The sequence below is a fragment of the Micromonas pusilla genome (genome assembly GCF_000151265.4).
Source record: "Micromonas pusilla CCMP1545 genomic scaffold MICPUCscaffold_1, whole genome shotgun sequence".
Lineage (NCBI taxonomy): Eukaryota > Viridiplantae > Chlorophyta > Mamiellophyceae > Mamiellales > Mamiellaceae > Micromonas > Micromonas pusilla.
Window position 1 is genome coordinate 217,079 of NW_003315882.1, and position 14,787 is coordinate 231,865.

The 14,787-nt window shown below is 68.0% G+C and overlaps 7 protein-coding genes across 7 annotated transcripts; 3 read left to right on the plus strand and 4 right to left on the minus strand.

Moving 5' to 3' along the window:
- Window positions 1-14: 14 nt before the first annotated feature.
- MICPUCDRAFT_49876 (choline transporter like family) lies at window positions 15-1,955 on the minus strand. The gene is made up of 2 exons (XM_003055303.1): window positions 1,844-1,955; window positions 15-1,704 (listed from the first exon to the last, which is right to left on the minus strand). The coding sequence occupies exons 1-2, from the start codon at window positions 1,918-1,920 to the stop codon at window positions 111-113; spliced, it is 1,671 nt and encodes a 556-aa protein (XP_003055349.1). The 5' UTR covers window positions 1,921-1,955; the 3' UTR covers window positions 15-110.
- A 492-nt stretch (window positions 1,956-2,447) lies between these two features.
- On the plus strand, window positions 2,448-3,080 carry MICPUCDRAFT_12936 (uncharacterized protein; the record flags this gene model as incomplete). The annotated part of the gene is made up of 1 exon (XM_003054761.1): window positions 2,448-3,080. One exon carries the CDS (start codon window positions 2,448-2,450, stop codon window positions 3,078-3,080), a length of 633 nt encoding a protein of 210 aa, XP_003054807.1.
- Window positions 3,081-3,290: 210 nt separating this feature from the next.
- REX (DNA helicase/exonuclease) lies at window positions 3,291-7,962 on the minus strand (the record flags this gene model as incomplete). Its single annotated transcript, XM_003055304.1, has 3 exons — window positions 3,291-4,246; window positions 4,350-6,626; window positions 6,789-7,962. 3 exons carry the CDS (start codon window positions 7,960-7,962, stop codon window positions 3,291-3,293), a joined length of 4,407 nt encoding a protein of 1,468 aa, XP_003055350.1.
- A 300-nt stretch (window positions 7,963-8,262) lies between these two features.
- On the plus strand, window positions 8,263-9,483 carry FABD (malonyl-CoA:ACP transacylase; the record flags this gene model as incomplete). Its single annotated transcript, XM_003054762.1, has 2 exons — window positions 8,263-8,365; window positions 8,552-9,483. 2 exons carry the CDS (start codon window positions 8,263-8,265, stop codon window positions 9,481-9,483), a joined length of 1,035 nt encoding a protein of 344 aa, XP_003054808.1.
- Window positions 9,484-9,567: 84 nt separating this feature from the next.
- On the minus strand, window positions 9,568-11,133 carry ELGR (splicing RNP complex component; the record flags this gene model as incomplete). The annotated part of the gene is made up of 1 exon (XM_003055305.1): window positions 9,568-11,133. The coding sequence occupies one exon, from the start codon at window positions 11,131-11,133 to the stop codon at window positions 9,568-9,570; it is 1,566 nt and encodes a 521-aa protein (XP_003055351.1).
- A 279-nt stretch (window positions 11,134-11,412) lies between these two features.
- Window positions 11,413-13,457, plus strand: MICPUCDRAFT_49881 (peptidase; the record flags this gene model as incomplete). The annotated part of the gene is made up of 1 exon (XM_003054763.1): window positions 11,413-13,457. The coding sequence occupies one exon, from the start codon at window positions 11,413-11,415 to the stop codon at window positions 13,357-13,359; it is 1,947 nt and encodes a 648-aa protein (XP_003054809.1). The 3' UTR covers window positions 13,360-13,457.
- On the minus strand, window positions 13,392-14,611 carry MICPUCDRAFT_49882 (low complexity orphan protein). The gene is made up of 2 exons (XM_003055306.1): window positions 14,445-14,611; window positions 13,392-14,308 (listed from the first exon to the last, which is right to left on the minus strand). The coding sequence occupies exons 1-2, from the start codon at window positions 14,523-14,525 to the stop codon at window positions 13,556-13,558; spliced, it is 834 nt and encodes a 277-aa protein (XP_003055352.1). The 5' UTR covers window positions 14,526-14,611; the 3' UTR covers window positions 13,392-13,555.
- Window positions 14,612-14,787: the final 176 nt, after the last annotated feature.

The window sequence follows — 14,787 nt, forward strand, 5'->3', positions numbered from 1 at the left end:
ACGAACGAAGTGGTCCACCTTGACAACTTACGAATAGTCACATGTTATTACTCGCGCGCTCGCCACACTCTCCCCCGCCCCGCGTCTCTCGTCGGGTGCGCGATCGCTCGTCACACGGACGCGTACTTGTACCCCCCGTCCGGCCCGACGACGACGGTCTCGTCCTTCGGCTGCTGCTTCGCGTTGACGGTTTCGAAAACCTCGTGAAATTCCACGTGCGATCGCGTGTTTCGGTCTTTGTCCATCGCGTAGCACAGAAACACCGCGTCGACGACGTTCAAAACGACCATGACGAAGAACGACAGCACGACCACGGACACGACGAAGCACACGCCGCCAATCACTTTCGCGTACATCGCGCCGTTCGTCGTCCCGGCGGCGGTGTACGACGCCAACGACAGCAGCCATCCGGCGATTCCAAACGCGCCCGCGACGACAAACGTCGTGAACTGCAAGATCCGCGCCGGGAAGAAATACGTCGCGTACGCGCTGAGAAAGTTGCGCTTCAAGAGATCGGTGACCGACGTCGCGGCGTCGCAGAACGCCTGGCCGGTCATCGCCGCCTGCAACGTCGCGAACTTCGAGAGGTACTCCACGAAGGCGTATATGCACTCGAGGCAAGTGAAGAGTAAGCACGCGAGTATGTTTTGGTTCTCGCGCTTCCGGCGGTTGTTCTCGTTCGCTTGCTTTAAGATCTCGATCATCGTCAACACGAACGAGCCGAACGCGATGGTTCCGAACGACGGTCCCGCGGCGTTCGCGAGGACTTCGCCCACGGCGCCGGCGTTCTTCGTCCCCGCGGGGGCGAAATACCACTGACAAATCACGCCGCCGACGAGGTACACCCTCGTCTCGAGCGCCATGCAGATGACCCAGATCGCGGTGATGGACGCGAGCGAGATGAACGCGATCGCCCAAGCGTCCGTGTTGAAGTCGCAGCAGTCCACCGCGCCGCCGCCGTAGTCCACGCACTTCGAGCCGCTTCGGCTCACGGCGACGGAGGAGACGCCGACGACGCCGTTTTGCTGCGCCGCCGCCATAAAATACGCAGCCGGCAAGAGGTAAAACAACGTCCCGAGCTGCAGCGATATCGTCGCGGTGACGATGTGCGGGTTATCGTTCAAACCTTGCGTCGAGACGGACAGCATCGACGCCACGAGGTTGAGCTCGTCCCTCCAGAGGTAGTAACAAAACGCCGTCAGCGCCGTCAGCGCGGCCAAAAAGAGCGAAAATACCAACGCGCCGGACATTCCGATCGCGACCGCGACGGCGCCGAGAATCGCCACCTTGGCGTACACGACCCCCCACACCATCGCGTGCGCGTGGACGCGGAACGCCCACAGGAGCGCGATGCCGAGCGCGAAGGAGCCGACGAACGCGGCGACGAGCCACGGCCACGCGGTCTCCGCGAATTCGTTCTTGTCAAAGTACTCCGAGTCCGGGCTGTCTGATGAGCTGGCGTCCGCGCCGAGGGACGCGGCGGCGGCGCCGCCGCCGCCGCCCGACGCCGCGGCGGCGTCGCGCGCCGCGTTCGCCGCGAGCGTCGCCGCGAAGTCGTACTGCGGGCCGTCGCACGCCGCCCCGGACGTCATCGCGGTCTCGTCCGGGGCGTCGGTCTGGCCGTGGAACGCCATCGCGCCGCCGACGAAAACCGCGAGGACGGTCAGGCCGAAGATCCAGGACCACAGGCGGTCTTGCTTTTGTCTGCGGCGAGAGGTCGAGGGCGGGGGGCGGGGGGATGGTGAGGAGGGCGGCGAGGGAGAGAGGCGAGGGCGTCGTCCGCGTCGGATTTCCGGAAAAAAAAGAACGCGCCCCGTGGCGAGATCTGGTGAGAAGGACGTACCGCGGGCCGGCGTTGTAGACGCCGTCCGGGAGGGCCGCCGCCTCGATGGGCGCGTAGCCAATCTCGCTGACGCCCATGACGAAAAGACCTGCGGCGAGGTGGACGGCGCGGGCGAACAGTGAGGACCGACGGTGGGTGCCAAAATAATGGTGTGTTTGTTTTTCTCTCGGGTGCCAAATTGCCGTGGGTTCAATTTCACCGCTCCCGTGGGTGGAAATGTCGTCTCTTTTCCTTTTAACGTGTTCGATCAACCCGCGCGTTTGACGCGCATCGCGGGTCGCGGATGACGACGCGCGATCGCGCGAGGACTCGATGTTTTTCTAGCTAGGGTTCGCTCTCCCACGCCCTACCCGTCACAGCCTCGAGCGCGCTCGAGCTCTCCCCACGCACGATGGCGCATACGATGTGCTCGGCGCCGTGCGCGATCGCGCGCGCGCTGCGCCGCCCCGCCGCGAACCGCGCGACGTCCTCGCGACGCGCCGCCGCGACGCGCGCCGCGTCCGCGTCCGACCTGAGGCAAGACGGCGAAGTCTCGAGCGACGCGTCGCGCTTCGCGATGTCCTCCGTCGCGCCCGAGAAGGCGGAGGAGGCGTCGTCGCCCAAGATGAAACCCAGAGCGGAGAAGCTCGGGGACCCGCCCGTGAACGTCGCGGTGCGAACGTCCGGCGGCGAGATGATCGACTGCTTCACCGCCTTGGAGCGCAACCGCGTCATCTTCATCGGCGATCGCATCGACGAAGACGTCGCGACGTCGGTGTGCGCGAAATTGCTCGCGCTGCAGTACGACGCCCCGGACAAGGACATCACGATCTTCCTGAACTGCACCGCGGGGACGCAGTACTGCGTGACGACGATCCTGGACATGATGGACTACGTCTCGAACGACATCAGCGTCGTCGCGATGGGGTGCGTCGCGGGTCCGCCCGCGATGCTGCTGGCGGGGGCGACTAAAGGGAAGCGCTTGGCGCTGCCGTCGGCGCGCATAATCCTGTCGCAGCCCCTCGGCGGCCTCTCGGGGACGTCGTACGAGGTGAAAATTCAGGCGAAGGAGCTCTCGAGGAACGCGCGGTCGCAGGTGGCGTTCTTCGCGAAGTTCACCGGGAAGAGTTTCGAAGACATGGGCGAGTACTTGGTGCGAGACACGTACATGTCGCCGAAGGAGGCGATGGAGATTAATCTCATCGACGGCGAGATCGGCGTCGACGCGAAGATCGGCGGGATCGCCGCGGGCGCGTGATCGACGACGTGCGACGCACGTTTGCCGTGATTCGATTATTTTCCACGGGGCGGCGTGGACGGGGGCGAGCGAGCGACGAACGGAGGAGTGAGTTAACCTTGGAAGCGCTTCGCCATTGTAAGAAAATACTACGCGTGATGACTCGACTCGACGCGACTCGACTCGAGAAACCTTAATAAGAAACCTTCAAAACGCGAGAGGCGGCGGGCGTCACGCGTTGAGGTCGAGAGCGGGAGGTCTGTCCATGATCCTGACCGCGAGCGGCGCGGGGAGCGACTCCCCGCGGACGTTCGCGCGCGCGATCGTCTCCGCCGCGGCTCTGCGCGCCGCCTCGACGAGCGCCAAATCCGTCTCCACTCTCGCGAGACACAGCGTGTCCTTGTGGCCGCTCTGCCGCGTCCCCGTCAAGTCCCCGGGGCCGCGGTTCCGTAAATCGCTCTCCGCGACTTTAAACCCGTTGTTGCTCTGCTCCAAAACTTTCATGCGCTGCTGCGCCGGGTACCCGGCCTCGTCGCCGAGGAGAAGGAAGCACGACGACGCGGTCTTCCCGCGGCCGACTCTGCCTCTCATCTGATGCAACTGAGCGACGCCGAAACGGTCCGCGTCTTCGATGATGATCAGAGACGCGTTCGGGACGTCCACGCCGACTTCGATGACGGTCGTCGCGACTAAGACTTGCGTCTTACCGTCCTTGAAGTCCTTCAACGCCGTGGCTTTCTCGTCGCTGCTTTGCTTCCCGTGAAGAATCCCAAACGTCACCTCGGGGTATTTTTCCACGAGCCTCTTGTGCTCCTCCTCCGCGGACTTGAACCGCTCCATCCTCTCCGCCTTGCTCTCCTCCACGAGCGGCAAGATGATGTAACACTGCGAGCCCGACTTCACGGCGTCGACCATGTACTTATCGTACGCGATGTGGTGGTCTTTGCTCATGAGGATCTTCGTGAATATCGGCAGACGACCCGCGGGCTTCTCGTCGATGCAAGAGATGGCCATCTCTCCGTGTTCGCACATCGCGAGCGTCCGCGGAATCGGCGTCGCGGTCATCGTGAGCATGTGCGGCATCTGCCGCCACTCCACAATCCCGTCCTTCGACCGCTCGGGTTCCGGTGCCGCCGCGGCGGCGGCGGATTTTTTGCCCGTCTTCTTCTTCTTCTCCTTCTCTTCGCCTGAGAGCCGTTCCATACAAAAAAAGTTCACCGGTCAGTTGAAATGGGACGCGATCAAGTGTTGAAACCGGGCGATGGGTGAAAGCGTTTGTATAGAACGCACCTGAGTCGTCGACGCCGCCGACTTCTTCCCACAGCGACCGATCCTCCGCGTCGGCGTCCATTGGCTTCGCGGGCTTCGCGGGCTTCGCGGGCTTCGCGTCCTCGAACAGATGCCCGACGACGGGCCCTTTCTGCAGGAGCATCGCTCTCTGATCCACGCCAAACTTGTGCTGTTCGTCCACCACGGCGAGCCCCAAGGACTTGAACTTCACGGCGTCGTGAACGAGCGCGTGCGTGCCGATGACGATGTCCGCGGCGCCGCTCTCGATGTCCGCGAGCGCGGCGTCCCTCGCCCTCTTCGGCGTGCTGCCGGTCAACAAGACGATCTTCGGGGGCTTCGCGAGCCGAGAGAAGATCTCCGCGAACGTCCGCTCGTGCTGCGTCGCGAGAACCTCCGTCGGCGCCATGAACGCGCCCTGGTGCCCGTTGCCGACGGCGGCGAGAATCGCGAGCGCGGCGACGACGGTTTTCCCGCACCCGACGTCGCCTTGCAACATCCGCAGCATCGGGCTCGTGCCCGCCATGTCGTGTAAGATCTCCTCCATCGCTTGCTCTTGACCGCCGGTCAGAGAGAAGTCCAGGACGCTTCGGAGCTCGTCGCAGAGCCGCGTGGACACGATGGATAACCCCTCGCCGCCGCTCTTTTGCGCTTCGACCCGCTTGAGCAACAGCTCCGTCTGTAGCTCCAACAGCTCCTCGAACGCGATCCTCTCGCGCGCCGCCGCGACCATCTCCACCGACTCGCCCCTGTGTATGTGCGTCATCGCCTCGAGGTGCGACACGAGCTTCAGCTCGGGAAGCACCGTGGACTCGACCCCGAGCGCGACGGTCAAGGGATCCGCGGGGAGATTCGCTCTCAGCGCGGCGACGGCGGCTTTTTGAATCTCCCTCCACTTCAGCGGCTCCAAGTCGTGCTTCTTCGGGTACTTCGAGTACACCTCCACGGTCGCGTGCGGGGGCACGTCCATCGCGAGGGATGGGCTGTCGAGCGTGAGGTACTGCTTCGCGTTCTTTCCGCTGAAGACGCCGCGGACGCACGCGTACGCGCCGGGGACGAGCATTCGTTCTGATTCCTGCGGGACGTACGCCCAGAGCGGCGCTTCAAACGTCGCGACGCCGCCGACGCCGTCCTCGGTTTCGATCGCGAGCGTCGCGGGCTGTTTGTATCCCCCCCACCGACCCCCCGCGTTCCCTTTCAGGTAGCTCACGACCGTGCCTTGCACTAAGACGGACGTCCCCAGCTCCATGTCGCCGCGCCAGCGGGCGTACTCTTGGTACTTTCGTGGGTAACACCTCAGGACTTGTTGCACGGTGGTCACGCCTGCTTTCTTCAACACGTTGACCATCTGCGTCGACGCGCCGTGATTCTTCAGCTCGTCGATCGGGATACCCTCCCACGCCGCGTGATCCTGACGCAGCCTCGCGTGGTGCGCCGCGAGCTCGCGGTCGATCGCGGCGCCGTCGTCGGAGACGGACGAGACGCCATCCGTCCTCGGCGCGTTCGACGCCGCCTCGCCCGCTTCCACCATTCTCGCGAACTCCATCGTCTCCGGGACGAATCCGGTGATCGGGTCCGCGGCGAGCCAGAACGGCTTCCTCGCCGGTCGCGCGCGCGCGGCGTCGTCCTTCGCCGCCGCCATGGCGGGTGGTTTCTTGCTCTCGAACGCGTCGTCGTCGTCGCCGCCGTCGACGTGCGCCTCGAGCTCGTCCAGCTCCTGCGCGACCGCGGACGCGCGCGCCACGTCCGACCCGTCCGCGGTCGCGATCGGCGACGTCCCGACCATGTTGTTCGTCGACGGCCACGCGACGTGCGCCTTCGCCGCGGCAGCCGCAGCCGCCGCCGCAGCCTCGGAGGATTTCCGCCGCAAGTTGTTTTTTCCCGTGTCGCCCAACGAAAACGAGTGCGACGCCAGCATTCGCGCGGCGGCGCCGAGCTCGCCACCGCCGTCGACGCCGCTCACGCTCGTCCCCGCGGTGGCGTCGAAGCTCACGCCGAGCATCGCCTCGACGATCTCGCCGAGGACGCGCGCGTCCGCGCCAGCCCTGTGCGCGGTCTCGCCGTCGACGGGTTTCACGTCGTATCGCGTCGCGAGCGCCTCCATCTTGTGCGAGCCAAACACCTCCGTTTTCGGCACCAGCTTCCGCGCGATCGGGAGCGTGTCCACGAACCGCCAGTCGTCCGGAAACTCCCGCTGAATTCTGTCGTACTCCGCCTTGAGGAACCCGGCGTCGAACTGACGCGCGTTGTGCGCGGCGAGGATGACGCTCGCGCCGCCGCCTATGTCGGGGTGGAGTTCAAAGGCGTCAGGTGGCGTTGAAAGGCGTCGAGGGCGGGGATTGAAAGCGGGGGGTGGGCGGAGAGATGCGCCGGCAAAAGTCCTTAAGGATCGGCGTTCACCACGCCGACGCGGTCGTATGGGGACCAGTGTATAGAACGCACCTCGTCGACGCGCCTCGTCGACAAACTCTTCCAGAAGCTCCGCCGCGCGGACGAATGACGGCACCCCGGGGTTCGAGACCATCGCGTTCGTGATCCCGGTCAGCCGCGTGATTTGCCCCGTCAGGTACGTCCTTCCCGGGTTCACGAGCGTCGACATCGGCGCGTGCGTCTTGTCGTTGAGGTCGTACGCCGCGATCTCGATTATGCGGTCCTTAAGCTTGGCCAAGCCAGTCGTCTCGAGGTCGAACACGATGACGATCGGGACTTCCATCGTCGCGGCCGCGACGGGAGGCGGCGGCGAGAGCGGCGAGAGCGGCGCGGCGCGCTTCGCGCGCGCTTCCTCGAGCCTCGACGTGAGCGGGGAGACCGCCGCGTTCGCGTCCGCGTTCTTCGCGTCCGATTCCGCCTCCGCGGAGGAGGAGGACGCGCCCCACTTCGATTTGTAGACGCCGCTCGTGGGCTGCTCCCGCGCGCGGCGCTGCGCCGCGCTGTCCGCGCGCTGAGTCCTCGCGACGTCCGCCGCGGGCGGCGGCGTGGACGCTCTGGGGGGGCGCCACGGCGCCGGCGCCGGCGTCGCCGTCGCCGTCGCCGTCGGCGGCGGAACGATCGTCGTCGTTGTTGACAGCTCGCCCGCGCGCTCCGCGTGGACCAACGCGGACCCGAGCCTTCTGAGCAGCGCGTCGCGCGCGCGCCCGTCCATGCGGCCGTACGTCGCCGCCTCCGCGTGGATCGCGCTCAGCGCGCCGCAGAGCTGCGGCGACAGCGCGTCGCTCTGCTGCGCGAGCCGCGCGAGGTGCTCGCACAGGAAGTGCTCGAAGTCGACGAACGCGCGCCCCGGGGAGTTGGGGCATCCTTTGGCGATCTCGTAGTCCAGCCCCGATCGAAGCTTGCTCGTGACCGCGCTCGCGTCCGAGGTGGTCGCGCGCGCCGCCGCGGCGTTCGCGGCGAGCCCGCGCGGGGACGGTGCCCCGGCGGGCGGCGGTCCCGCGACCGCGCCCGTCGCGCGCGACGACGCGCGACGTCCGAGCGATCGGTCGCTCGCGCCGCGACGACGGTGAAGCGACGGGCCGTCCGCGACGCGCGCGCCGCGTTTGAGCGCGTCGAGGCCGAGCCGCGAGCCGCGGCGCGCGAGGTGATGCATCGTGCTCGGCGATGGGGTCGTGTGGCTGGACATCTACGCCTCCATGCCTCGCCGCGCGCTGCGCGTGTGCCGTCGTTCGCCGCGATATTTTGAAGTAGTTTTGAGGTGTTTTGGCACTGTTTTGACCTGTTTTGGCGCGCTGGAGGACTGTCGGAGAGTACGAGTACGGCAGTTCGCGTACTCTCTGACTCCATTCGCATACGAAATCGTAGTCTGTGGCTCCAGTCGCGATCTGCACCGTGTTTTGGCTAAGATGCGGCGTCGCGACACCCGCACACGGCATACCCGCACCGCCCTCGCCGCACGCACACCACCCAAGCGCGTTCTACAACCATGGCGACGATGACTTCCGCGGCGCTCGCGCCGGTCACGCGCAAGTCCGCCCCTCGCCGCGTCGGGTGCGTGCGTCTCCTCCCTCTCCGTCGCGCCGCGCCGGGTTCGCGTCCGTCCGAGATAAATCAATCAAATCAATCCGTGATCGATCCGCCACCGCTCGCTCGCGCCGTCGCTCACCGCGCCGCGCACCGCATCGCACCTCTCCCTCTGGGTCCCATCCGCAGGCCGAGTAAGTCCCGCGCGATGCCGCGCGTCGCCGTCGTCGCCGCGGCGACGAAGACCGCAGACCTGAAGCCGAAGAACGCGTTCTTCTTCCCCGGTCAGGGCGCGCAGTCCGTCGGCATGGCGAAGGAGCTCTGCGAGGAGTGCCCCGCGGCGAAGAAGCTCTTCGACGACGCGTCCGCGATCCTCGGATACGACCTCCTCGACGTCTGCGTCAACGGACCCGCGGATAAGCTCAACTCCACGGAGGTGTCCCAGCCCGCCATCTACGTCGCGTCGCTCGCGGCGCTGGAGAAGATGAAGTCCACCGAGGAGGGCGCCGCGCTCATCGACGCCGTCGACGTCTGCGCCGGTTTGTCGCTCGGCGAATACACCGCGCTCACGTTCGCGGGCGCGATGTCGTTCGAGGACGGCGTGAAGCTCGTGAAGCTGCGCGGGGAGTCGATGCAGGCTGCCGCGGACGCGACGCCGTCCGGGATGGCGTCCGTGATTGGACTCAGCGCGGATAAAGTGAAGGAGGTGTGCGCGGCCGCGTCGGAGCAAACCGGCGGCGAGCCCGTCGAGGTGGCCAACTTTTTGTGCAACGGCAACTACGCCGTCTCCGGCTCGATCCCCGCGATCGATAAGGTGGCGGAGATCGCGAAGCCGGAGTTCAAGGCGAGGATGGTCGTCAAGCTCGCGGTCGCGGGCGCGTTCCATACCGACTTCATGGCGCCCGCCGCGGAGGCGCTCGCGAAGGGGCTCGAGGCGTGCGATTTCGTCGAGCCGCGCATTCCCGTGGTCTCCAACGTGGACGTCGAGCCGCACGGGGACGCGGCGTCGATACGCGCGACGCTCGCGAAGCAGCTCACGTCGCCCGTGCAGTGGGAGAAGACGATGACGACGCTGCTCGGCGCGGGGATGGAGGCGTCCACGGAGGTTGGCCCGGGGAAGGTCATCTCGGGGATCATGAAGCGCGTGGACAAGACCGCGAAGTGCGACAACTTCACGGTGTGATGAGCGCGAGACGCGAGATGCTGTGTACCCCGAGTAACGTAACGGCTGGTAATTTGGCGTTACATTAATATCGAATATATTTTTTCACACGTCGTCGTACACCACGGGCGCGGAGGCGTCGCCCATGGCCGCCTCCGCCGGCGCGGCGGCCGCTTCGCCGCCGCCGCCCGCCGCCGCCGCCGCCGCCGCCGCCCTCGACGCCGCGAGCTTCTTCCTCAAGTCCGTCTCCGGGAGCTCTTCGAGGCTCGGCGGCGGTTTCGGGTCCGCCATCGCGGCCAAGAACGGGTTCGACGGGTCCGGCATCACGCGCGTCGCCGCCGCGGCTTTCGTCGCGGCCGCGAACATCCCGACGGCGGCTTTTCCCTCCGTCGCCGCCGCGCCGCCGCCGTCCATCGTCATCGCGTCGCCGCCCCCCGCGTTCTCCCCACCCCCGTTCGCGGCTCCGTCCATCGCCGCGTCGTCGTCGCCGCCGCCGCCGCCCTCGGCGTCTTTCTTCGCCTTGATGCGCGCGCGGAGGTCGCTCACGCCGCCGTCGTCGTCGTCGTCGTCGAACCCTCGCATCCCGCCGCGGCGGGAGCTCCCGCGGCCGCGTCGGCGTTTCCCGCCGCTGTCGCCGCCGCCTCCGCCGCCGTACGGATGATGCCGCTCGCGATCGCCGCCGCCGCCGCCGCGTCGTCGCTTCCCGCCGCTCCTCCTTCGCTCGCCGTCCTTCATCCACAGCTGCCGCGACTTGATCCGCCCGTCCGGCTTGACGTCCGCCTCCGTCGCCAGCCGAAACGACAGCGCCAACGTCTTCCCGTCCTTGTGAAACTCCGGCCCGGAGTGCCACAGCATCTCCGCGATCGTCCCCTCCGGCAGCGCCCCGCGCTCGTCCGGGTTCGCGCCCGCGCCCATGGCGACCCCCTTCATTCGAATCGCCCGCCGCGCGGTGTGCTCGTCGTCGAAGCACACGTTACACGACGAGTCGTTGATCCACTCCACGAACACCGGTCCGTACTCGCCGAAGTAGTTCATGCACTCCTGCGTCGTCATGTGATCGACGCCGTACAGGTGCACCGCGTCCGCGCGCCACTGCGCGTCGAGGTCGGGGTCCACGCGCGTCTCGAACACGTCCTGCGGGTCGCCGCCGCTGACGTTGAGAGAGAGATCGCCCGCGGCGGCGACTGCGGCGTAGGCGGCCGATCGCTTCGCGCGCTCAACGCGCTCCTCCGCCTCGCGCTGACGGATCGCCACCTGCTCGGGGGTCAGCCCGAGCTGATCGCCGAACTTGGCCGCGCGCGCGGCGCGCTTCGCCTCCTCCGCCGGGTCGAACATGTCGAACCCGGTCACGAGCGCGCCGCCTCCTCGCCGATGCTGCGACTTCTTGATCGCCTCCGCCTTGCGCATCGCGAGCACCTCCTTCCGGCTCATTCCGAGCCCGCGCGCGAGGGCCTCGCCCTTGGGCTCCACGTACTCGCTCCCGAAGCGCTCCGCGCGCTTCCTCGCCTTGTCCGCCTCGATCTCGAGCACGGTCGCGTTGCGTCCCGACGCCTCGTGCGCTTCCTCCACCTCTTCGCCCCAATTCGCGGAGCCTCCGCCGAACGGCGGGGCGAGCGGCGCGTCCGCGGGCGCGGGCGCGGCGTCGCCCATCTCCATGTCCACGTCTCCCATGACGGCGGTCGCGGGAGGGATTTCTCGTCTCGTCGTCGAGGTTCGTGCGGCGGCGCGCGAGGGTGTGCGATCGGCGGCGGCGGCCGATCGATCGTCGTCGCTTGGTGGACGCGCGGCGCGGCGGGAAAACGACGACGCCGACCGCGCCGCGCGACCGCCGCGCCGCGATCGCCAAAAGTCTGGCCTCGTCCGTCGGCGACGCCCGCGCCGCGTCGCCCGTCGTCGCTCAGAGCGGACTCGCGCGCGAACGGCGTCGCGTCGCGTCGCGTCGTCGTCGCGATGGCGGCGCTCTTCACGCTTCGCGTGACGCTCCCCGACGGCGTCGAGCGCGCGGCGTCGACGCTCGCGCCGCGCGACGACGAGATCCCCGGCGAGAAGAAGACGGACGACGACGACGAGACGACGATGGCGTTCACCGCGGGGAATCCGCGCGCGGAGCGCATCTCCGGTCGCATGCGCCTCTTCCGCGACACCTCATCCGCCTCATCCTCCTCCTCCTCCTCCTCCGCGTCCTCCTCCGCGCTGCCGGAGGGAAGGAACGAGATGGCGTGCGTCCTCGCCGTCCCCGCGACGCTGTCGATATCGGACTTTTGTCAATTCATCGCCGCGCTCGTGAACGAGGTGGTCGAGATGCGCGTGGTCGTCGCCGCGGACGCGCGTCAAGACGGAACGTCGACCGACGCCCGCGAGGAAGGAGAGGAGGCGAACGCGCAGACGAAGGCGTCGAGGGAGTCGTCGTCGAGCGCGCCGTCCGCGGCGGCGGCGGCGGCGGCGTCGTACGCGGTCGTCCTGCGCTTCGCGAGCCAAGACGCCGCGGACGCCTTCTACGTCAACTACGACAACCGAAAGTTTTCGTCGCTCGTCGACGGCACGTGCCGCGTGCTCTTCGTGAAGACGATCGAATTGGTGCAGACGAACGCCAAGGCGCGCGCACCGAGCGACTCGACGGAGCTGCCGTCGTGCCCGGTCTGCCTCGACAGGCTCGACCAGGACGTCAGCGGCGTCGTCACCACGGTGTGCTCTCACGCGTTCCACGCGACGTGTCTGTCGCACTGGCGAGACGCGTCGTGTCCGGTGTGTCGCTACACCGCGAACCCCGCGGAGGCGCCGACGTGTCAGCACCCGGGTTGCGGGAGCACGGAGAATCTCTGGGCGTGCCTCGTGTGCGGGTACGTCGGGTGCGGGAGGTACGGGAACGCGCACGCGGTGGATCACTGGAAGAAGACGGAGCACTGTTACTCGTTGGAGCTCGGCACGCAACGCGTGTGGGATTACGTCAGGGACGGGTTCGTGCATCGGTTGATACAGAGCAAGACCGGGCTCGTGGAGTTATCGCCGGGCGGGCGCGGCGGGGGGAGAGCGCGAGGAGCGCGAGGGTCGGTCGTCGCGGGCGGCGGCGCGGGGGTCGCACCGGGGGGAGAGGGAGAGATCGTGCCCGGGAGTCCCGCGCGGCGCCGGGGGGATTTTTCGCGCGACGACGACGACGACGGCGACGATTTCGACGCGTCGGCGTCGGCGTCGTGCCGCCCGCATCGCCCGCGCCCGTCGTCCCTCCTCGACGACGGCCTCGACGAATACGACGCGGACTACCCCCTCGACGAAGGCTTAGAGGAAGCGCTCGTGTCGTCCAAGCTCGACGCGATTCACTCGGAGTACAACCAACTCCTGACGTCGCAGTTGGACGGCCAACGGCGGTACTTCGAAGACATCATCGCCGCGGAGAAGGCGGAGAAGGACGGTCTCCACGACGCCGCGGCGAAGGCGACGGCGCAGGCGAGTATCATCGCCGGCGCGGTGAAGGACGCGCGCGACGCGCGAGAGAAGACCAAGGAGCTGAACCAAAAGATCGACGCGCACCTGGGGACGATCTCGGCGTTGAGAAAAGAATGCGGCGTCCTGCAATCGCTCAACGAGACGCTGCTCGCGAACCACGGCGAGCTCAAGACGCGGCTGACCGACGCGGAGGACGCGGCGAAGGCGCGCGAGCGCGTCGACGCGGAGAAGATTCGCGACCTCGAGGAGCAAGTGCGCGACCTGATGGTGTTCTTGGACGCGCGAGGGAAGATCTCGGCGAACGAGATCACGGCGACGGGCGGCGCGGGCGCGGGGGGCGACACGATCGAGGGCGGGTCCGTGCTGGGCGTCGGCGACGCGCCGCCGCCGCCGAGCCGCGACGCCGCGCACGCGCGGCTGCAGAGTAAGCTCGCGAGTCGACGGAAGCGATGAACGCACGCGAGCGCGGTGGGATGGATTAGTACAGGTACAGTAGGTTGATGTGGTGATACAAACGGCGGCGCCCGACCGGGCGGGCGGAAAACTAAACTACTAAAACGTTGCGAACGGAAAGCGACGCGGATGCCTCCGCGCCGGGTACTCGTACATCGCGCGGCGGGCGCGGCTTCTCTTCTCCTCTCCTCTCTTCTCAGCACGCGGAGATGCTCAGCACGGGCTGGCACCTCGCGACGTGCGCGGTCGTCATCGCGGCGAGGCACACCTTCGGCCACGCGGGGGCGACCTCGAGATCCAGATCGAGATCCGCCGCCGCCGCCGTCGCCGCGCCGCGCGCGTCGAACGCGTCGCCCTCCGCGAGGTCCTCGCCGTCGCGTGCGCCCGCGGCGACGCCGACGCGCACGGCGATCTCGACCGCGTGCTGCGCGCACGCGCCGAAAGCGACGCCGCACAGCGCCTGCCACGCGAACATCACGCTGAAGTCGTCGAACGCGCCGGAGCCGCCGTAGCTTCCGCCGCCCCAATCGCCGCCGCCGCCGCCGCCGCCGCCGCCGTTTTTAAATCCCCCGTCGCCGCCGTCGCCGTCGCCGGGCCGCCAGTCGTCGCCGCCGTCGCCTCCCGCGCCGTCGCCGGCGTCGTACCTCCCGCCGCCGCCGCCGACGTCGCCGTCGTCTGGAGTCTCGTCCCCCCCTCCCCCGCCGCCGCCCTTCCGCCGTCGGCACTTCCCGCGCTTCGTCGGCGCCGCCGCGAGCTCCGTCGCCGTGAAGTCCCAGACGCGCGAGAGCGTCGGCGGCTTGACCGTCGTCGTCGGCGGCGGCGCCGCGGACGCGCGCGCGGGCGACGGCGAGGCGCACGCCGCGACCGCGGCCGCGGCCGCGCACGTCAGGACCGTCGTCGCGCCGAGCTTCTTCGTCGTCGTCGCGCGTTTTCCCGCGCGCTTGAGCGCCTGCGAGAGGGATCGGAGGGTGGGCAGAGGGGAAAAGGTCAGCGATGACGTCGTTTCCCGCGGAATTATAATATCCAGGTGGCGGGGGCGCGGGGGATGGGGGGGGGGCGACCGCGCGCGCGTCGAGATGTCGCACCTTGCCGCCGCCGCGAACGATGTCGGTGACGCCGATGCTCAACCCCGTCGCGAGCGCGTTCACGCCGAGCTGCGACGGCATCGCGGACCGCGCGTGTCCGTCCTTTCGCCGCGCGCGAAGATCTGGCAAAAGTCAAACGACGCTCCGCGGTGTCGTTTGAATACCGACGCGCCGCGACGACGCTTCCGCTCGCGTCCGCGCGCTCGCGCGTCTGCCCCCGAGTCCGATCGCGCGTCGAGTCTGAACGCGACGTGCCTCCGCGCGCGCGTGCGAGCCGTGCGCCTTCCCCGGGCGCGCGCGAGCGACTGCGCGTCGGTCGATGCTCTTTTTTGCAAAGGAGCGT

What these genes read in the sequence shown, in the direction of transcription:
- MICPUCDRAFT_49882 (XM_003055306.1), bottom strand. Translation starts at nt 14,525, where the DNA reads ATGCCGTCGCAGCTCGGCGTGAACGCGCTCGCGACGGGGTTGAGCATC. An exon ending in TCGTTCGCGGCGGCGGCAAG is followed by an intron (nt 14,309 to 14,444) that starts GTGCGACATCTC and finishes TCCCTCTCGCAG; the next exon opens with GCGCTCAAGCGCGCGGGAAA.
- MICPUCDRAFT_49876 (XM_003055303.1), bottom strand. Translation starts at nt 1,920, where the DNA reads ATGGGCGTCAGCGAGATTGGCTACGCGCCCATCGAGGCGGCGGCCCTC. An exon ending in GTCTACAACGCCGGCCCGCG is followed by an intron (nt 1,705 to 1,843) that starts GTACGTCCTTCT and finishes CTCTCGCCGCAG; the next exon opens with ACAAAAGCAAGACCGCCTGT.